Source organism: Salmo salar, chromosome 21 (assembly GCF_965601325.2).
Source record: "Salmo salar chromosome 21, fSalSal1, whole genome shotgun sequence".
NCBI classification, from domain to species: Eukaryota; Metazoa; Chordata; class Actinopteri; order Salmoniformes; family Salmonidae; genus Salmo; species Salmo salar.
In genome coordinates, this window is record NC_138311.1 from 40,698,152 (window position 1) to 40,721,472 (window position 23,321).

The following is a 23,321-nucleotide window of genomic DNA, read 5'->3' on the forward strand; positions in this document are numbered from 1 at the left end:
CCTGTCTTCAAAATGTCAGTTGGTTCGTTCATCTAAAATAATGGCAAATAGAAATTAAAGGAAATTAGGTTTGAGTACTTTTACATGCACACTAATAATTCGATATTTAACTGATTGTCAGTGGGCCGAGTATGGAGTTAGTCATGTAAACACCTTTCTCTGCTTATTTTAATCGGCGTACGATCATAATCGAAGTAAGCATATGGCGATTAAAACACCTGGTTTTCTGAGCAATCTTTAAAATTATTAGGACATGTAACGCCTTAATCGGAGTTCTAGCTGTGTATTTCATCTGCGCATGTGCAGCCGAGGGAGCCTCCCTCTTTAGGGCGAGTAAAGTGTGTTCGGAACAACTGAAAGTATGCAACTTAGAAGTTTTCACATACAAACTGTATATGTCCCAACTCAGAATCAAATAGGCTTCGCAAAAATAACATGGTCGCTGTGGTATTTTGATTAAGAGATTTTCTGCATTTATCAGGTAGCCTCATTTCAGATCAGTCAATTTAAACAAGATTATTAGGAAATAGTTATTTTTGGAAATAAAGTAAACATTTTAATTGAACCAACATATTTGACTATCCACGATAACCGTATTATTATGTGCATGTAAACCTTATTGTCTCTTGTTCTTATCTATCTGATTGTCATGCCCTGACCATAGAGAGACTTTTATTCTCTATGTTGGTTAGGTCGAGTGTGACTAGGGTTGGTAATCTAGGTTGTTTTATTTCTATGTTGGACTAGTATGGTTCCTAATCAGAGGCAACCGTTTATCGTTGTCTCTGATTGGGGATCATATTTAGGCAGCCATTTCCCCACTGTGTTTTGTGGGATCTTGTTTTGTTTTTGTGTAGTTGCCTGGTAGCACTCCAGAACGTCACGTTTCGTTTGTCGTTTATTGTATTTGCTGAAGTTTCACTTTACAATAAAGATGTGGAATGCTACCTATGCTGCGCCTTGGTCCAGTTCTTACGATGATCATGACACTGATGGCAATTATAGCCAAGAACAACTAACATGGTATTATAACAAAAATAAATACAGGTTCTTCTTTGTGTTTTTTCCACAATTTTTTTTTATATCTAATATCATCTAAATAAAGTTTGTGTCTGGTATCCATCTTTTCCTTTCCTCTGTCTGTCCAAGTGTTAGTCTCAAACACACAGTTATCTATTTAAAACTTCTCCATCATACTTGGGGTTTAATTGACAGGCTAGGATAGTAACAGGAAACTGTGACCGATAAAAAGCTTTGTGCGTGGATGTTTGAATTATGGTAGTCTCAGCTATGCTGCAATGTTAGTGGTGCTGTGGGTAAAGTGTTTTTACTCTACACAGAACTTTATATTTACTTGTATTTCTTTTCAAAGGAAATGAGTACAGAGTGCAAGGTGAGTAGTGAAGAGCAATGAAGGAGTTATTGCTTTAAAGGCTGTAGTGAACTACTTACTGTACTTTTGATCAGGGTTCTTGTCAAACATGGTGCACTATATAGAGAATAGGGTGCCATTTAGGACACAGCCCAAGTGATCAGGTTGTGAGATGAGGCAGAATTGATCCTGTCTCCTAACTCACGTATGTTCACATGCCAGCTGTAAAAGCCACTACCTAAGTCTTCTGGGGCGGTGAGAGGACTTGTAACATTGAAGGATAGAGGGTTTAAATCCTGCTCATAACTACAACTTAATTCCACTGTATAATCAATACCCTGCAAAGGGCTGTTTCCACACAAATTCACTCTTCTGTTCTGGTAATCTTTTAATGCGCATTAAGTTTCTCCAACGCAAAGCCTTTGGTCCTTTTCATGTTGGCTAAAGACATACAGTAGGACAGTCCCTGGCTTGTGTTAGTGATCAACCCTACACATTGACAAATGTTGGATCTAAGGAAACCACTTCAGTTTTTGCTTTGTGTGGACATGTGACAGTAGCATAGCATCACTTTGGCTTCAGAGTACAACATAGATTCCCTATGTTGTACTCTGAAGCCAAAGTGACACTATGAATGGGGAGCTGTTGCACTGTCAAATATTGTTTTTTACTTTAATAATTGCTTCTAGATGCGAGCTTGCATGTCATATCTGTAGAAAAACATGAAAGCATTCCTTTGTGTCTAAATGTCTACCCCTTCATTTCGAGTCAAATTCCTTAAAGCATAGCACCCTCTTGGACTCTATTGCCAAGTGAGCAAGAAAAAAAAAGATATCTTTATTTTTCAAAATGCCCAGTAAATTAGTTGTTTCATTTTATTAAGTTACTGTTCTATTCATTTTGGGCTTCATGTAGATATTAATGGTCAGTACCAATTGAAACTGACAATTGTTGGTTCCTGGCTAGACAATATCATCTTTAAATCAGGTAAGAGTAAATACCAGCATGTTTTAAAGTAGCCATAGTCCTACCCATGTAGTTTGAAAGTATCTCTTACTTTTCAATATAACATTCGTTTTCTGTTTCCGTTTAACTTTAGCTGGCGTCTGTCTTCCAAAAAACAGAAAGTCTATGAATCAGAACAACCTGCAACCATCATTCATTCAAAAGTGACCCTTCAACTCTAGCCTTGATCCATGATATATTATATCAATAGTAGCAGTACATCAATCAAGAGCCAATCTCAAGTCTAATTGGCATACGCCATCCACTTATTTAATTTACTGTAGGCTTCATTCTTCCTCAAATAAGGTTATTTTTTAATAAACCATCTACCTCAGTCCAAATGCTTTTTAACTTGTCAAACGCCCACATTTCCTTAATTAGTGTATTTCCAGATCAAATGAGGCATAAAGTAGTAACCGCTGTGTGTGTGTTGCTAATAGGCTATTTCCACTAAATGAGTAATTACAGACTATGATGTCTGAATAAAAAAAGCTGAATATACTTTCAGATAAGAGATTGCACTTTGAGAAGTCATGAAATGCACGGTTCTGAGGGGTGGCATCATTGCCCCGGCTAGGCTTGAATGACAGGTAGCAGATTGCCAGTGAGTGACCTTTTTTGCATCAAGACCTTTTTAGCAGGCAGCCCTTATTTTTTTTAATTTTACTTTAATTAATCAGGGGAGCCTGTTGAGACAATGGTTTCATTTTCAATGGTGCCCTGAGGTTAACAACAAGAACGTTCCAATAAAACATTTATAAAAAAGAATACAGGTTACAATTTCAAAAACAAACATTTCAACACCACAATACATTTTTACATTAAATCAAAACAAATGCAATTCTCATTTAACAAATGTAACAGACTCCTAAACTGCACTCACGGTACCGGGACATCAACAATTAGGGAGTTCTGCAGGTTATTCCAAAAATGGGGGGCATTAAACTATTACCTAATTTGGTGGAGACCCAAGGAACCTCAATAGTTAACCAACCCTGTGAACAGGTTAGGTATCTCAGGTTTTTTATGCTTCACTAACGAAGTTAGGGAAGTCGGAAGCTTGTGTAGTAGGGCTTCGTAAACAAAAAGGGAATAGTGAAGTTGTCAATGTGACTTTAATGAGGACAAGACAATCTTTTGTTACAGGATGCAGTGATGCGTATTAAAACTGTCACCTGTGAAAAAGTAAAGGGCTATGGTAGACGGCATCCAAAGGTTTTAAGAGTAGTGGCTGTTGCATTCTGGTAAATGGTTCTGGTAAATGGTGTCACCATATTCAAGAACTAACAAGAAAGTTGACTGTACAATCTGCTTCCTCCTGTTAAGCACAATGTAAGATATATTGTAAAAAAAAAGAAGCCCACTTGAAATCTTAGCTTTTTAATTAGCTCATCGGTATGTTTTTTTAACGTTAAATCCTTGTCAATCCAAATTTCCAGATACTTATAGATGTGAACTTGATCGATTGGAGAACCATTCAATTAATAAATATGCAGTCCATCTGAAAATATTTTGCGAGAATTAGAGAACTACAACACTATCAGTCAAAGGTTTGGACACATCTAGTCATTCAAGGGTTTTTCTTAATTTTTTTTACTATTTTCTACATTGTAGAATAATTGTGAAGTCATCAAAACTATGAAATAACACATATGGAATCATGTAGTAACCAAAAAAGTGTTAAACAAATCAAAATATATTTTATATTTGAGATTCTTCAAAGTAGCCCCCCTTCGCATTGATGACAGCTTTGCATACTCTTGGCATTCTCTCAACCAGCTTCATGAGGTAGTCACAGGTGTGCCTTGTTAAAAGTTAATTTGTGGAATTTCTTTCCTATTTAATGTGTTTGAGCCAATCAGTTGTGTTGTGACAAGGTATACAGAAGATAGCCCTATTTGATAAAAAAAAAAACACCCATCTGGTGTGTCCAAACTTTTGACTGGTACTGTTTATTTAGTCTTGCCTACATTTAAGTACAAGTATGAAACTAACCAGGGCTTTTTGTAAGGCAACACATTCAGATAGCAGCTCAAACAGCACCTGGTCTGCAGTTGGGGCAGTGACATACCTAACAGTATCATCTGCATACAGATTAATATTGCAAGTTTTAACAGATAGACCAACAGTATTTATATAAAGAGCAAAGAGAAGAGGTCCCAATACCTACCAATTATACCTTTTGTAATTTCCAGGAAACTAGAGTTAACGCCATCAGAAATCAAACATTGTATCCTGTGTGACATAATTCTCAAACCACTTGCAAGAAGCCTGATCAGACCTAATTCAGTCAACCTTTGAATGAGAATGTGATGGTCAACAGTGTCGAAGGCCTTGGAAACGTCTAAAAATAAAGCAGCAAAATGATTATTATGATCTAAGCAATTTAACACATCATCTAAAACAAGATGATTATCAGTGAATCTCTATCTGTTCATCTCCATACAATAAGAAAATACTGCACTATAATAACTTTCAATTGAAATAAATAACAAAAACAACAAACTCATTTTGGAGAGTAAAGCACAAACCAGAGGAGAAGGAGTTTTTCTATAGTCTACATTACAGATATAATTTGCCATGGTAGATGTTAATATTATTTAAGTAACTGTATTGAATGTCTTTGTTATATTATGCATGGTTCTTACTAATATAATTGCCACCTACCTTTCCGGGAAGAGTCAATGAATGCATATGTAAATATCCCTGGTTTCTCTCAGTCCATCGCTATACCCGTGTGCAAAAGGCCACACAACAGCAAAGCAAATGGAAATGGAATAGACTGCTTATTAGCATGGAGATAAAAAGTGATCTTGTGTCAGGCCAAAGTCCCAACGCTATCCCCAAGGGTGCTACTGGCACTGTCTACACCTCAAAGCATATATACTGTATGCTTGGCCAGTCACAGAGAGGGAAGCAGAATATCACTGGTTTACATGTCTTAAATAGGACATGCTGATGCATACATTTGAATGTAAATGTATCTTTGAATGTAACCGGTCATCTCCTTCACTGGATGTAACTAAACTCAGCAAAAAAGAAATGTCCCTTTTTCAGGACCCTGTCTTTCAAAGATAATTCATAAAAATCCAAATAACTTCACAGATCTTCATTGTAATGGGTTTAAACACTGTTTCCAATGCTTGTTCAATGAACCATAAACAATTAATGAACATGCACCTGTGGAACGGTTGTTAAGACACTAACAGCTTACAGATGGTGGGCAATTAAGGTCACAGTTATGAAAACTTAGGACACTAAAGAGGCCTTTCTACTGACTCTGAAAAACACCAAAAGAAAGATGCCCAGGGTCCCTGCTCACCTCTGTGAAAGTGCCTTAGGCATGCTGCAAGGAGGCATGAGGACTGCAGATGTGGCCAGGGCAATAAATCGCAATGTCTGTACTGTGAAATGCCTAAGACAGTGCTACAGGGAGATAGGACAGACAGCTGATTGTCCTCGCAGTGGCAGACCACGTGTAACAACACCTGCACAGGATCGGTACATCCGAACATCACACCTGCGGGACAGGTACAGGATGGCAACAACAACTTCCCGAGTTACACCAGGAATGCACAATCCCTCCATCAATGCTCAGACTGTCCACAATAGGCTGAGAGAGGCTGGACTGAGGGCTTGTAGGCCTGTTGTATGGCAGGTCCTCACCAGACATCATTGGCAACAACGTCGCCTATGGGCACAAACCCACCATCGCTGGATCAGACAGGACTGGCAAAAAGTGCTCTTCACTGACGAGTCGCGGTTTTGTCTCACCAGGGGTGATGGTCGGATTCACGTTTATCATCGAAAGAATGAGCGTTACACCGAGGCCTGTACTCTGGAGCGGGGTCGATTTGGAGGTGGAGGGTCCGTCATGGTCTGGGGCGGTATGTCACAGCATCATCGGACTGAGCTTGTTGTCATTGCAGGCAATCTCAACGCTGTGCGTTACAGGGAAGACATCCTCCTCACTCATGTGGTACCCTTCCTGCAGGCTCATCCTGACATGACCCTCCAGCATGACAATGCCACCAGCCATACTGCTCGTTCTGTGCGTGATTTCCTGCAAGACAGGAATGTCAGTGTTCTGCCATGGCCAGCGAAGAGCCCGGATCTCAATCCCATCGAGCACGTCTGGGACCTGTTGGATCGGAGGGTGAGGGCTAGGGCCATTCCCCCCAGAAATGTCCGGGAACTTGCAGGTGCCTTGGTGGAAGAGTGGGGTAACATCTCACAGCAAGAACTGGCAAATCTGGTGCAGTCCATGAGGAGGAGATGCACTGCAGTACTTAATGCAGCTGGTAGCCACACCAGATACTGACTGTTACTTTTGATTTTGACCCCCCTTTTGATCATGGACACATTATTCAATTTCTGTTAGTCACATGTCTGTGGAACTTGTTCAGTTTATGTCTCAGTTGTTGAATCTAGTTATGTTCATACAAATATTTACACATGTTAAGTTTTCTGAAAATAAACGCAGTTGACTGTGAGAGGACGTTCATTTTTTGAGTTTATATACCACCAGCGTACTGTACAAGGTCCTTCCTCAGTAAAATTATTAGTCAGTTGTTACGAATAGCAGATCAGAATCACAATCAATCGTTCGTTTTGGCCACATCTCATCTTTATGTCCAAACACAATATTATTTCACCCGTTACTCATGTTGTTAGAGGATTTCCATCAATTCACCCCTCAATTCACGGCACTTTCTCTGGTTCATTCCCTACTTTATAGCTCCATCCAGACAAAGCACACTGAATTCCTTATGCAATCATTGCACACAGCTCATGCAGATCAATGCAGATAGTAGGATTGGATAGTATTCCCATGCCTTCTGCCATTGTTCTCATTCTCACTGCCCTGCAGTCTACCATGACTTAGAGGTTTCCTCTCTCACCTTCCATGCTGAGTCCCTTCCATCACAAAGCCCTCTGACACCCAGGGTCAAACACATAATCATAAATAAATTGTTGTCCGATACAACATCCCGGCTACGTCCCAATTATCTCTCCTTCTGCCGAAAGTGTACGGAAAAAAAAGTTTACTTCCCTTCACTGATTTGAAAGGAAATGACTGGTATAAGGAATTTGATGAAAGCTTTTAGGTATGTGTACACTTAGGAGAAAGGAGATATTATTGGGACACACCCTCATCTGATGACTATGTAAAAAGTAGGCTGTCATGGCCGAGTGTGATTAGAAATGTAATTATGCTGTCAGGATAATTTTTTACACTTCACACATATAAATGATGCCTAATTAATTATAAATTAGGCCTAATACCTTGACAAGTGTGATCATGCTGTTTACTTTTTCCTTCTTTACCCTCTCTCTCCTCCAGGCTGTCCTTGTACTAAGTGTCCACAAAGATGATCTATTATATTGACAAGATAGCAAGTGACCACTGTAACAACTGAAATGCATGTCCTCAATGAGTGAACGCAAGTGAGGTCAAGTGGGACCATTCTAGCCGTGAACAACAGGCACAACTAAGCTGCTTTTCTCAAAATTGCTGGAATACCACATGCATCCACTTATATCAGTACATTTGTAACAGCCAAAACATTACAAAACTTCTATTTGATCAAATAAGCCTCACGTATTTTAACACTCTCTCATAGACCTCCATACAAAATAGGGCTTATCCCATGCGAACAGATTTTGGGCAGAGTAAATTCTCTCACCCTGCCTCTTCCTTTCTAGTGTCCATCAGTGTTCTACAAGTAGAGGTTGTGGAAATAGTTCATGTCAGGTATGGTGATAAACAATACAGGTTCATGAACTTCAGCAGATCATGATGGTAAACACATTAAAACTTACACTCAGTATACAAAACATCAGGAACACCTTCCTAATATTGAGTTGCACCCCCCCTTTGCCCAAAGAACAGCATCAATTCGTTGGGGCATGGACTACAAGGTGTCGAATGTGTTCCACAGGGATGCATGTTGACTCCAATGCTTCCCACAGTTGTGTCAAGTTGGCTGGATGTCAATTGGGTGGTGGACCATTCTTGATACAAACGGGAAACTGTTGAGTGTGATAAACCCCGCTGCATTGCAGTTCTTGACACACTCAAACCGGTGTGCCTGGCACCTACTACCATACCACATTCAAGGGCACATAAATATTTTTTCTTCCCCATTCACCCTCTGAATGGCACACATAGACAATCCTATTGCCTCAAGGCTTAAAAATCCTTCTTTAACATGTCTCCTCCCCTTCATCTACACTGATTGAAGTAGATTTAACAAGTGACATCAATAAGGGATCATAGCTTCAGCTGGATTCACCTGGTCAGTCTATGTCATGTAAAGAGCAGATGTTCCCTAATGTTTTGTACACTCAGTGTATATGAATTCTCTCTTCACTGCATCTGAAAAGTAGTGAAGTACTATCTCTGATGAAAAAATATAGCTGAACTCTGTACGGTATGTATTGTTCTCTAGACCTACAGGGTTGTTGAAAGGTGAGGCCAGATACTGTCTGCGATGCTGTTGAATTTGAATCATTAAATGGCCTATTTAACATTTCCCAGTGCAGTGTACTCCTCTTGGCTCTGTTCAGCCATTTAGAAAGACAATTTCACTGATCTTTAAGGTGGCTTCTCTCTCTGGGTCATCTATTGTGATACAATGGAGACCTTTATAGTCCCAAATCCCCTCTCCCTGATAGCTACACAACAGGACAGCAATTATAATGGACTGGTTTCACAGATCAAGATTAAGCCTACTCAAATCACATTTTATTCGTCACATGCTTGGTAAACAACAGATGTGGACTAATAGTGAAATGCTAACTTACGGCCCTTCCCAACAATGCAGAAAGAAAGAAAATAGAGAAATAATAAAGTAAAACACGTAATAATAGATACACAATGCATGACGATAATGTACAAGAGGTACCATTACCGAGTTGATGTGCAGGGGTACAAGGTAATTGAGGTAGACGTGTACATATACCTAGGAATAAAGTGACAGATAGTAAACAGTAGCAGCAGTGTATGTGATGAGTCAAAAAGTTAGTTCAGGTAACTATTTGGTTTAATATTTAACTAACTATTTATCAGTCTTATGGCTTGGGGGTAGAAGCTGTTCAGGGTCCTGTTGGTTCCAGACTTGGTGCATCGGTACTGCTTGTCATGAGAGAAGAGTCTATGACTTGGGTGGCTGGAGTCTTTTACCATTTTTAGGACCTTCCTCTGACACCGCCTGGTATAGAGGTCCTGGATGGCAGGGAGCTTTGCCCCAGGGATGTAATGGGCCATACACACTGCACTCTGTAGCGCCTTGCGGTCAGATGCCAAGCAGTTGCCATATCCAAGCAGTGATGCAGCCAGTCAAGATGCTCTCAATGGTGCAGCTTTATAACTTTTTGAGGATCTGAGGGCCAATGCCACATTTTTTAGCCTCCTCTGGGGTAAGAGGCGTTGTTGTGCCCTCTTCATGACTGTGTCAGGTGTGTTTGGACCATGATAGATCCTTAGTGATGTGGACACTGAGGAACTTGAAGCTCTCGACCTGCTCCACTACAGCTCCATTGATGTGAATGGGGGCATGCTCGGCCCACCGTTTCCTGTAGTCCATGATCAGCTCCTTTGTCTTGCTGACTTTGAGGAAGAGGTTGTTGTCCTTGCACCAAACTCCGGGACTATCTGGGTCTATTAAACCAGCCATATAAGGTACTAAAATGATAGGCCTACTCTCAAGCAAGGTGTAGGATCTTAATTTGAACCAATTTGCTATAGTAGGAAAATAATCCTGCAGCAAAAGGAAATGTGAATTATTATGTAGATTTTAATTTATGGACATTTCTGTAGAGGTTCATACATTTTTCATAAGGAAAAATCTCATCTGAAATTTCAAAGTGAAAATTACAAACTTCTGAAGCCTTTTTTAAACTCAAATACACTACCAGTTTTTAATTTCCTGCATTACAGGAACGTTCTCCTGCAACAGGGTGATAAAATGAAGATCCTACGTCTGTATATAAAGCCTCACTTACTTAAACCTCTGCCACCGCCACTTCGCTCATAACTCCTTTAGTCTCTCCCATCTCACTATGTGGATCCAGGCCTTTACACAATGTGGGGTTTGTTTGCGTAGCAGATTTGGGGATCCACCATCCATCATCAGTCATCTACAAAGAGACAATTACTCAAATAGAAATTTGCCTTACTGACAAGAGTCTCTTGTACTGTGCAATCAAACATAATTTACTGGCTATATGAAAAAAGTGAATCAGCAGTATGGACACGTCCATCCTATTATCAGGACTGGAAGAGAACATTGAATACAAACAGACATGTAAAGTTATTAATGGTGTGACCGCCACCTTGTGGCCAACAACTATACCCCCCCCCAACATCCTATAGTAGGTCGATAGCGCAGTGCCCTAATAATATGTTATTTTATGTCCATTATATTTATGTTTTGTTCCAGAGCAATTACACTGAGTCTGTTTCTCTTTCTGTGTAGTAAAAGGACTGAGGGTGCTTTATCACTGACCATAACTCATCCCCAACATTAGCTCAAATATAACGAGGGTTATAGAGGACGAGCCACTCTGTGGAATGATAAAAGGCTTTGGAGTGTGCTGATGACACTGCATTGGTCATTAGCCTTCCTCAGTTTGCCCTTTCCATACATTTCTAAATAAGTAAGCTTTGAGTTTAACATAACACCTAATCTGTGTGCTTAAGAGGGGCACAAGAAAAATATGTATCAGAGCTGGATGTCAGGGAGGGTAATAAGCCTAGAGCCACCTTAACTAATCAGCCACCAGACAATAGGAAAATGCATTCTCAGTCAACTTACTTGGTAAAATAGAGGTTAAATAAAAATAAACATTAGTCTACTGGTAATACCAGCATTCACATTACCAGTGATGGGCAGTATTTCTGTTACAGGTATTTGAAATGTGGATATGAATTGCTTCTGGGAAATGTATTTTCACTCCAATGTATTTAGTTTTTTGTATTTTCAAAGCACTGTAATTAGTATTTTCAAAATACCTTTCTATACCATTTTATCAAGATGTTTACATTTTGTGGCCTCCCTTTCACCCTACATTGGTATCAGCAGTCTGATCGCACTATGGTGTGATAAGAGCATCTGCTAAATTAACTATATATAAATGTAACATACTTTGATAAATACTTTGTTGGGGGAAAATGTACTTGATGCGATGTTGTTTCACCTAGCTAGCTTAAGATGAATGCACTAATTGTAAGTGGGAACCTCTTCTCTACAGTTTTAACCACCAAATCACAAAACTCCCCTTCTAACTCACCCAAACTCCCTTCAATCGCTTTAAATGTAAGAGCATTTGCTAAATGACTAAAATGTGAATGTAAAAATGTACAACTGCAAAGCATGCTGAGTATAATTCTAATGAACTCTGCCCAGAAAACAAGGCCAATAATAATACCCAGTGTATTTTGCAGTTTATTTTGGTATGTTCTTATTCACATATAAATGTATATTTCGGTCATTTAGCAGACACGCTTATCCAGAGTGACTTGCTCAACTAAGGTAGTTAAACAACATCACAGCCATAGCAAGTAAAACATTTTTGTAACTGTTACTGAGAATGGTGTTGCTGTTCGGAAAACCTAAATCAGAAAATACAATATTTATTTTGTTTATTTTGATACTGTACATTGATCTTCATGGTATTGTTTTATTTTGCCCATCCCTGCTGAACAGCAGGATGAATCTGGATGTCAGTTTTCATAGAGTAGAAAAGAGCGCTATTGGATGTATAGCCCTCATAAATAGGTCACATTTTTAACTAAACTAACCTGAACAAAATTATAAATGTAACATGTAGTGTGTTGGTCCCATGTTTCATGAACTGAAATAAAAGATCCCAGAATTTCCATAAGCACAAAAACCTGATTTCTTTCACATTTTGTGCACACATTTGTTTACATTCCTGTTAATTAACATTTCTGCTTTGCCAAGATAATCCATCCACCTGACAGGTGTGGCATATCGAGAAACTGATTAGACAGCATGATCATTATACAGGTGCACCTTGTGCTGGGGACAATAAAAGGTCACTATAAAAAGTGCAGTTTTGTCACAACACAATGCCACAGATGTGTCAAGTTCTGAGGGAGCGTACAATTGGCATGCTGACTGCAGGAATGTCCACCAGAGCTGTTGCCAGAGAATTGAATGTTAATTTCCCTAACCTAAGCTGCCTCCAACTTCATTTTAGAGAATCTGGCAGTATGTCAACCGGCCTCACAAGCGCAGACCACTTGTAACCACGCCAGCCCAGGACCTCCACACCAGCTGGATAGTCTGAGACCAGCCAGCCGGACAGCTGATGAAACTGAGGAGCATTTCTGTCTGTAATAAAGCCCTTTTGTGGGGAAAAACTCATTCTGATAGGCTGGGCCTGGCAACCCAGTGGGTTACCTATGCCCTCCCAGGCCCACCCATGGCTGCGTCCCTGCCCAGTCATGTGAAATCAATAGATTAGGGCCTAATGAATTTATTTCAATTGGCTGATTTCTTTATATGAACTGTAACTCAGAACACCTTCCTAATATTGAATTGCACCCCACTCCACTTTTGCCCTCAGAACAGCCTCAATCCGTCGGGTCATGGACTCTACAAGGTGTCGAAAGCTTTCCACAGGGATGCTGGCCCATGTTGACTCCAATGTTTCCCACAGTTGTGTCAAGTTGGCTGGATTTAATTTGGGTGGTGGACCATTCTTGATACACACGGGAAACTGTTGAGCGTGAAAAACCCAGCAACGTTGCAGTTCTTGACACACTCAAACTGGTGTGCCTGGCACCTACTATCATACCCGGTTCAAAGGTACTTATCTTTTGTCTTACCCATTCACCCTCTGAATGGCACACAAACACAATCCATGTCTCAGTTGTCTCAAGGCTTAAAAATGGTAGTAGACATCAATAAAGATCAAAGCTTTCACCTGGTCAGTCTTTGTCATGGAAAGAGCAGGTGTTCTTAATGTTTTGTATACTCAGTGTGTATATAACCACCTCTTCCTCTCTTACTAACAATAAATCTGTGTACGTTGCAATTTTATTCTCATGATATGTTTAGGAAAATTACCAAAGTCTAGCTAAGAAGTTTTGGGGTTCAAAGTCCAGTATTTATTATGTTTGAAATTCCGGATGTAGCTAGCAAAACTCATGTTTTCAAACCAGCTAGCTAGTCCACGAGTTGTTACCCCGTCCGGTCACTTTTTTGAGTCGGCAATGTGAACGTGGAAGGCAAGAAGGAGCGGTATAACGCCTAACCAGTTAACCTTCTGGTGTTCAACGTTTCATGGAAATATGCTCAGTTGTTACAATATTATCCACATGTGCATGGCTTACATGTGAGGTTGAGATGAAATATCCTGTTAACAGATCATCCGAGCAGCCCAAGCACCCGCTATTTTCCCCAATCCTCTCCTCCTTCACATGTTCGAATATGCCCAAAACCAGAACGGAGTTTATCAGGGAGCGAGCTAACTAGCCGGAAAGAGAAAGAAAAAAGATCCACCCGCTCCCGAAATATTGGTAAAATTGAGAAGATACCGTATCTGATTAAATGTTTGTTAAAACGTCTCCCGAAAAGAATGCACTTTTATTTACCAACATGATCATTAAAATTGATATCTATATGCAAGCTAGCTAGCAAGACAACCCATGCCAGTCTAAAGCCAGCTAAATCCAAATAAATATAAGTATTAGTTAATAAAAAAATTCACCTGAAAATCTTAACAATATAACCATCAAAATCTAGATAGCTAGCTTGATAGTCCACGCAAGTCTATTGATATAGAGCTGTAAGGCAATGAGTGGCTTGCAGTCTTAGGGGTATTGAGCTGTCAAGCCAAGGGACCTAATAACTCTTTCTCTACACTCCTGGGCAATATCTTAGTAACATCTGTATGCTTTATGACTGTAATGAAACAAGCAAGTATATACTAACATTATAACATAAATGCTTAATGGCTATAATATTTTCAGCCATTAAAGAGATTATTTGGTACTCTTGTATACTTTTTAGCCAGTAGTTATGAAAGTAGCACTCACGAGATAAAAGTGGTCCCCGACAATTGCGTCCTACGTCACATATGTGCAGAAATGTCCACCATGTCAATGGGCTCTCTGCTTTGTCCACTGAGCCGTTGAGCCCGCCCTACAACTTCATTGGGTAACACTGGGCTTAAAAAAGCTGTCACTCAAATGCGAAGAAGAAGCTCATTGGCTCAAGCTTGTTGGCTTGGGAGGGAATGTAGGGAAAATGGCACGGCACAGCTTTAAGAAAACAGTCACTTTTAAAGTAAGGATTTCATGGCCAATTGAGGTACAACAGTAATTCTGCTCATAAATTAAGCAAGTATGAACTGCACATTGACACATCCAGCCCAAAGTGGAAGTAAAAAAAAAAATACTTTCTTAGTCACCAAAGTACCGGAGCATGCCAGGGCTCTCTGGCCCCCGTTCCTGGAGCGCTACCCTCCTGTAGGTTTTCAATCCAATCCCAGTTGTAACTAACCAGATTCAGTTTATCAACCAGCTAATTATTCGAATCAAGTCTGCTAGATTAGGGTTGGAGTGAAATCTTACAGGACTGCAGGTCCATAGGAACAGGGTTGTAGAGCCCTGTTTTTTGCATCATCATAACACGTGACATGTATCCATCGAAATAACGGCACATGTATGCAATCAGAAACACAGTTGAGAGGTTTATCAAGTACTGGAATACTAGTATGCATTTCCAAATATACATTAAAAAAAAGTACATCAAAAGGAAATATTGTCTACTCCCATTTGGTTGAATGAAATACATTTTACACACTGTATTGACAATTTTACTTTAAGAAGACCACACCAATATTACAAAGAAAAAAGCATTTATTTGGCAACATTTTGAAGTCTTTTTTTGTTCAGAAGACAGTGAAAAACCTAGCAATAGTAGACTAGCTTTAAAACAACAGAAGAGGACACACATTTTTATAAAAGAGCAGAACAGTTAGGACAGTTGTTGGAAATATTACTTTACTGTTGTAGGGCAGAACAGTGACTGATCCAACAATAACAGCAAACAAACTGTGTCCCTCACCAGAGTGGCGTTCATTAGGGCACAATGTTTTTCAGCAACAACAAAAAAGTCCCTTCCTGTTTCAGTCAATTTTCTTCCATTTGGTGCCAAATAACATGACCCAGGGTTCATTCACACGGACACAAAGGAACCAGAAGTATCAACTGTTGTCTGATGCACATACATTCACTCAGTTAATTAACAAACATTATCTATATAGAGAGTAGTGATTAGTTGGTAGGCGATATCATGTTATCCTTATGTTGATGGCACAAACTGCTTTTGCATTCTCTAGCATGGGAACTCTGAACAGTTATTTTTTTTAAGGTATTGGAAACAATGTAGTGCACTTTCTACAAAAAAGCATTTGAATAAAACCCCAAATAAGTACAAATATTAATAACCCAAAGCAGAAGGTGACTGGCTGATGGTTATGGTGCCAACTGACCCATATCTAAAGGACTAATGGATGTGGCGGCAGTTCCATTTTCAGTTCCTTTATTTACCAAGGAATGCCAGCAGGGGGCTCCAGAAACACTGCCTGTTCATTACCACAGGACCTCTGGTTAGTAAACTCTTACAACTTCACACTTCAAAATCCATCATACTTAGATCAGGGACAGGAGTTTTTCCTGACAATGTAAACTGACTGGCCCTAATAATATCACATGTGCTTTGAATCCTAAGACGATGAGCCTTCTTGATTGACAATTGCTTTATCCTATTGTAGAGGAAACAATGACATGTTCAGTCCTAGTCCCCAACTCTTACTAACTAGTAAATATCATTGTTTTGTTAATTAACAAACAAAGCTTAGTCTGATGTTCATACCACATATACAGACATCAATGAAAAGTATTGAATAGAGTTTCGCTACATTTCTGTCCTTGACTGAACCTATTCACAGATCCATTCCCATTCTGGATTAAAATCCCCATGCACGTTCTAGACTAAAATAATGTTTGGGGCAGTTTGGTAATTGGGTTGTTGTTATCAGGGGAGACGTCAAGCATTGCAGTCCAAGTCGTAGAACAGTGGTCACCTTCCATTAAAAACAATAAACAGTCAGAATATCTATCAAAGCTTAAGTTTTAGATGCAAAAACAGTGGTTGAGAATGTGGTAAACCCCTGGGTTGGAAAGAATGTCCATTTCACTTCAACAAGTAAACTGAAATTCCAATTTTCTGTATTGAAAAGCAATGAGCAAAATTGCAATTGGAATATTAGTTAACTTCTGGAATTGACAGTTTAAATAGAACTGACCCCACACCTGCTAAACAACACTAATGTGGCCAGATTCAAAACTAACAGACACATATTTCAACTCAACGCGAGGATGGATGCTCTGTGATTCTGATCAAGTTGGTTCCTCAGCGTAACGATAGATCGTGGTGTTTTGTGTTGTAAAGGTCCATGTTGCATTCAGAGTAAACAGCATCGCTCTTTGAAACTCTTCTTGTTCTTATTCTTGTGCTTCCCCTTGCTGTTTTTGTCCTTGTTTTCCGACATCTTCTTTCCCCGCACCTCCCGCATCAGGTCAAAGAATACCTTGAGAATGAAAAGGAACCATGTTACCACACACACTTACCTAAACAGACAATTACTCAAGTGATAGTCCACCACTATTTCTGAATCACTTGACCACCTTGAAAATGACATATAGAAGAGAATTGTCTGCAATATGTAATTATAAACACACCCACCCACCCACCCATACACACAAACACACACAGTGACTGTACCTTGTCGACGTTGGCTCGCGTCTTGGCTGATGTCTCCACGTACTGCACCCCCCACTCCTCTGCCTTGGCTCGGGCCTCGTCTACAGACACCTGTCTGCGGTCCTCCAAGTCAGACTTGTTCCCCACCACCAACAGAGGAATCTTATCCTCTTCCGCTTTCACACGCAGGATCTGCTCTCTAAAAAAACACACATTATAAAGACTTATTAGGATTGTACATCCACAAACAAGCATTTAAGGTACACAGGTCCTAGATGCATGCACCTCTTCTTGCAAGCAGGAAATCATAGAAACACACACACAGCCACACACACACACACACACACACAGCCACACACAGCCACACACACACACACACACACACACACACGTACACACACACACACACACACACACACACACACTAATCACGGCTTGGGTCTTCTATCGTTACTGTCATTGTGACTCTCCAATCTGACTCACCGCCATATGACTGTCATCACTGCCATACATGCTAACTAATGAAGGATCACCAACCTGAACTCTGCAGTGGCTGTGAAAGACTCGTGTTCTGTGATGGAGAAGACTAGCAGGAAGCCCTCTCCACTCCTGAAGTAGTTGTCTCTGATAGCAGCATAGTCCTCCTGTCCAGCCGTGTCCAGGATATCGATCTGGACCTCCTCTCCATCCAGCACTACCTTCTTCCTGTAGCTGTCTGCCTTAGTGGGCTCGTAGTCCTCTACGAACTAGGAGGAGGAAACCACAGAACCGTCATAATGTCTCCAGCAGACAAGACTACGTTAGGCAGATAGTATGTAGCCGTCTGCCTTGGTGTCTCGTAGTCCTCCACAAACTGGACAGAGGACCAAGACGAACACCTCAACCACACAGTCATTGTGTCACAGAACTTAACGGGAAACAGTTGAACTTTGGGTAATGTGAACTTTTATTTAATTCTTGTCAAGTTAGATAACAGGGTTCAACACAATGTAACAATGATGTGTGACAGGCTAGCAAACATGGAATGCTCAGTTTGTGTGAGCATGAACCGTGTCAATACTGCTGTAGCTATGCAATGAGTTGAGCTAAGTGTGTGTGTGCGCATGTTCTCACCTCGTCGTACATGAACTGCAGTGTGAGTGCAGACTTGCCCACACCACCACTGCCCACCATGATGACCTTGTGCAGGGCCAGAGAACTCTGGGTCTTATTCTTACTGGCAGCCATCGCTGGTCTCTGTCTCACACACACACCGTCTCACACACACACACACCGTCACACACACACACACACACACACACCGTCACTATGCTCAAAACACTCACTGACACCACCTGTGGACACAGAGGGCACAACAGTTAGACAGTGAGTAAAACACATAAAAACAAACAATATTGATATTACACACAGTACTACACACAAGGCCCAGTCAACAGTCTACAAGGCTTGGGCGGTATATTGTATATTCCGTATACTGTGGAATCTGGAAAAAGACACAGGACGGTTTTTCAATACCATCAAAACTATTTCTCTGAAGTTCTCCAATAAATGGAAATATTCGTAGCTACTTTTTAAGTTAATACCCGCAGTCAACTGGTGCAATACGTTAACAGAGAAAGTAGATTACGTTCTTCATTTCACCTGTCACATTATTTTACATTATGAAGCTTACTGTAGTTCCGTAGAACAGTTGAGCCAGTCACGTGTTTGTAAATAGCACAACAAGAGAAAGCGGGAGCCGGTGAGTCCATAACCTTCTATATCTATCGGCGTGTCTCTGTTGTGCAGTGCACATGAGGTGATGAAGTTACACTTTTATGCAATTTCCTACTAAATGTTTGCCATTAGAAATATTAGAATGGCTTTCTGGCAGAAGTGAAGGAGCTCTAGATGAGTTATATGTACAGTTGCAATTTTTCCCCTGTGCTTCCTACTAGTGTTTTATTCTCCGCCATTCTTCTCCCCTCTGCACATGTTGCTCTTCCTTCAGAAAAGCTTGCATCACAACTTTGTTCATTTGCACAATTTCGCTCATTCACTTTCACTTGTAAATGTCCACACTATCCAAAAATGACGGTAGCTACTGGCTATGCTTGTATAACTTTATAAGCTGGATTTGCCTGTCTTTGCAATTTAGTTTATTTCGCTTTTGCTCGTTAGCATTTGTGATTTCGCTATTAGTTTGTTCTAATTGTGTTAGCATTCTGGTAATCTAGGCCCAATGGGCATTTCTTGCCTTTTTAGCACCCCCTTGTGTGCTATGCTGGTAATACTGTAAATCCCGGGATGAAAGACAATATGATGATATGAAAATCTGTATGATGATATCAAGCCATCATGCCTACTACTGTTGGGTGTCATTTTGAAATACGATAAATCCCTCTTAAGGACAGCCTAACTCATAGAAAACCTCAGAAAGAGACAGACACGTTCAGGGCAGGGAAATAGCTTTGCATACACAGAACACTGTGCAGTTGCTGTCAGGTGACTTTTAGTGCCAAGAGACATTATGTCAAACTAGTTCAGTGGGTGAAATTATAATATGCTCTGGCCAACTTGATATCCCTTGACAAGGCTGTTTAATAACATATCGTCTGCCATATATTTTAACAATCATGGCCTTTGAGCTTCAGTGAGAACAGTTCCAGAAATTCTTATAGCAGTGTCAAACTGGGAGTTATCAATAGAAAGAGTCATGGAAACAGTAGATTTAACTTTTTTTTAGGCAACTCTCCAACACACATTGACCAAGCACAAGTGAAGTAATCTCCAAATGTTTCAACAACTACCCTCATACAGCATCATAGCCCCACCCCCCCAACAACACATTTTCTCAGCTCCCCCACCCTCCTCCCCCAGTAGGGGCATTATGTGGGTAGGCAACAACAACAAAAAGTAGACAACATTTTTTTCAATCACGATTAAAATTCAATGGCTGTTTACCGTATTGGCTGACTTTAGGACCATGTTGAGCATTGCTGCCAGCCTGTGCCCCTTTTCTGTCACTTTTAGAGGGCAGAGACAGTGCCATTTGATTTGCTGGTCAGAGGTTTAGGCAGTGTGACAATTGCTTTGAATTTGATGTCAGCATTTGAACTTGGCCTAGTAAACCTTGTTGTAATCTGATAGCCAGGGGTTAATTTAATTGGGAAGTGGGGAGCCCACCTTTTTGGTGGCCATTCAAAACCACACGCCTTTAATTTGCTATTAAAATATAGGTTGTGATAGCTGTGAGCCTAATTGTTATTTTAATTTATTCACCCAATGGGCTACTGCAATTTTGGTTTCACCTAAGCCTATCGGTATGAAAATAAACTGAACAACTTGCTATTTAGAACATTTCCTCAAAATACATGTCTTGTTTTTGGCTTCAAAGACAATAACAATTTTAGGCTATAACAAATGTGTATTCCCATGCAGTGACAGAATGATAATTGAGAATGCAAATAATGAATGATTACCTAATATTTTTAACTTCTTTCTGTAGGCCTACGTCAGCATCCCTACATGTACAGTGGCAAGTGTGAACCCTTTGGAATTACCTGGATTTGCATACAGCCCCAACAGATCCACAGATGATGCCATCTCTATTGCACTCCACACTGCCCTTTCCCACCTTGACAAAAGGAACACCTATGTGAGAATGCAATTCATTGACTACAGCTCAGCGTTCAACACCATAGTGCCCTCAAAGCTCATCAATAAGCTAAGGAACCTGGGACTAAACACCTCCCCCTGCAACTGGATCCTGGACTTCCTGAGGGGCCGCCCCCAGGTGGTAAGGGTAGGTAACAACACATCCGCCACGCTGATCCTCAACACAGGGGCCCCCAGGGGTATGTGCTCAGTCCCCTCCTGTACTCCCTGTTCACTCATGAATGCACGGTCACCCACGACTCCAACACCATCAATACATTTGCCGATGACACAACAGTGGTTGCCCTGATCACCGACAATGAAGAGACAGCCTATAGGGAGGTGGTCAGAGACCTGAACATGTGGTGCCAGAACAACAACCTCTCCCTCAACGTGATCAAGACAAAGGAGATGATTGTGGACTACAGGAAAAAGAGGACCGAGCACGCCCCCATTCTCATTGACGGGGCTGCAGTGGAGCAGGTTGAGAGCTTCAAGTTCCTTCGTGTCCACATCACCAACAAACTCACATGGTCCAAGCACACCAAGACAGTCGTGAAGAGGGCACAACAAAATCTATTCCACCTCAAGAGACTGAAAAGATTTGGCATGGGTCCTCAGATCCTCAAAAGGTTCTACAGCTGCACCATTGAGAGCATCCTGACTGGTTGCATCACTGCCTGGTATGGCAACTGCTCGGCATCCGACCGCAAGGCACAATAGAGGATAGTGCGTATGGCCCAGTACATCACTGGGGCCAAGCTTCTTGCCATCCAGGACCTCTATACCAGGCGGTGTCAGAGGAAGGCCCTAAAATTGACAGACTCCAGCCACCCTAGTCATAGACTGTACTCTCTGCTACCTCACGGCAAGTGGTACTGGAGCGCCAAGTCTAGGTCCAAGATACTTCTAAACAGCTTCTACCCCAAGCCATAAGACTCCTGAACATCTAGTCAACTGGCTACCCAGACTATTTGCAGTGCCCCCCTCACCCCCTCTTTAAAACACTGCTACTCTCTGTTGTCATCTATGCATTGTCACTTTAACTCTACCTACATGTACATACTTCCTCAACTAACTGGTGCCCCCGCACATTGACTCTGTATTGGTACCCCCCTGTATATAGTCTCGCTATTGTTAGTTTACTGCTGCTCTTTAATTATTTGTTACTTTTATTTTTTTGAAACTGCATTGTTGGTTAGGGGCTCCTAAGTAAGCATTTCACTGTAAGCTCTACACCTGTTGTATTCGGCGCATGTGACTAATACAATTTTATTTGATTTCTGCATAAATTGGTCATCTGACCTGATCTTCATCTAAGTCACAACAATAGACAAACAGTTTGCTTAAACTAATAACACACATTATTGTATTTTTCTTGTCTATATTGAATACATCATTTAAACATTCACAGTGTAGGTTGGAAAAAGTATGTGAACCCCTAGGCTAATGACTTCTCCAAAAGCTAATTGGAGTCAGCTAACCAGGAGTCCAATCAATGAGACGAGATTGGAGATGTTGGTTAGAGCTGCCTTGCCCTATAAAGAACTCTCACAAAATTTGAGTTTGCTATTCACAAGAAGCATTGCCTGATGTGAACCATGCCTAGAACAAAAAAGATCTCAAAAGACCTAAGATTAAGAATTGTTGACTTGCATAAAGCTGGAAAGGGTTACAAAAGTATCTCTAAAAGCCTTGATGCTCATCAGTCCACGGTAAGAAAAATAGTCTGTAAATGGAGAAAGATCGGCACTGTTGCTACTCTCCCTAGGAGTGTCCGTCCTGCAATTATGGCTGCAAGAGCACAGCGCAGAATGCTCAATGAAGTTAAGAAGAATCCTAGAGTGTCAGCTAAAGACTTACAGAAATCTCTGGAACACGCTAACATCTCTGTTGACGAGTCTACGATACGTAAAACATGAAACAAGAATGGTGTTCATGGGAGGACACCACGGAAGAAGCCACTGCTGTCTAAAAGAAAACATTGCTGCACGTCTGAAGTTTGCAAAAGTGCACCTGGATGTTCCACAGCGCTACTGCCAAATATTCAGTAGACAGATGAAACTACAGTTGAGTTGTTTGGAAGGAACACACAACACTGTGGAACATGTGGAGAGAAAAAGGCACAATACGCCAACATCAAAACCTTATCCCAACTGTAAAGTATGGTGTAGGGAGAATCTTGGTTTGGGGCTGCTTTGCTGCCTCAGGTCCTGGACAGCTTGCTACCATCAACGGAAAAATGAATTCCCAAGTTTATCAAGTCATTTTGCAGGAGAATGTTGGGCTATCTGTCTGCTTTTTGAAGCGCAACAGGACAACCACCCCAAACACAGAAGTAAATCAACAACAGAAGAAAATACGCCTTCCTAAGTGGCCCAGTCAGAGTCCTGACCTCAACCCGATTGAGATGCTGTGGCATGACCTCAAGAGAGCAGTTCACACCAGAAATCCCAAGAATATTGCTGAACTGAAACTGAAACAGTTTTGTAAAGAGGAATGGT

At 40.8% G+C, this 23,321-nt stretch overlaps 1 protein-coding gene across 1 annotated transcript in view; it reads right to left on the reverse strand.

Moving 5' to 3' along the window:
- Nucleotides 1-15,254: 15,254 nt before the first annotated feature.
- The window catches only part of LOC106582302 (ras-related protein Ral-B), a 52,403-nt gene continuing 44,336 nt past the window's right edge, over nucleotides 15,255-23,321 (reverse strand). The window contains exons 2-5 of the mRNA XM_014165252.2: nucleotides 18,295-18,515; nucleotides 17,719-17,927; nucleotides 17,203-17,380; nucleotides 15,255-17,008 (exon numbers count right to left, since the gene is read on the reverse strand). Coding sequence (XP_014020727.1) covers nucleotides 16,883-17,008; nucleotides 17,203-17,380; nucleotides 17,719-17,927; nucleotides 18,295-18,408 — 627 coding nt within the window. The 5' untranslated portion in view covers nucleotides 18,409-18,515 and the 3' untranslated portion in view covers nucleotides 15,255-16,882. The remainder of the gene's footprint in view (nucleotides 17,009-17,202; nucleotides 17,381-17,718; nucleotides 17,928-18,294; nucleotides 18,516-23,321) is intronic.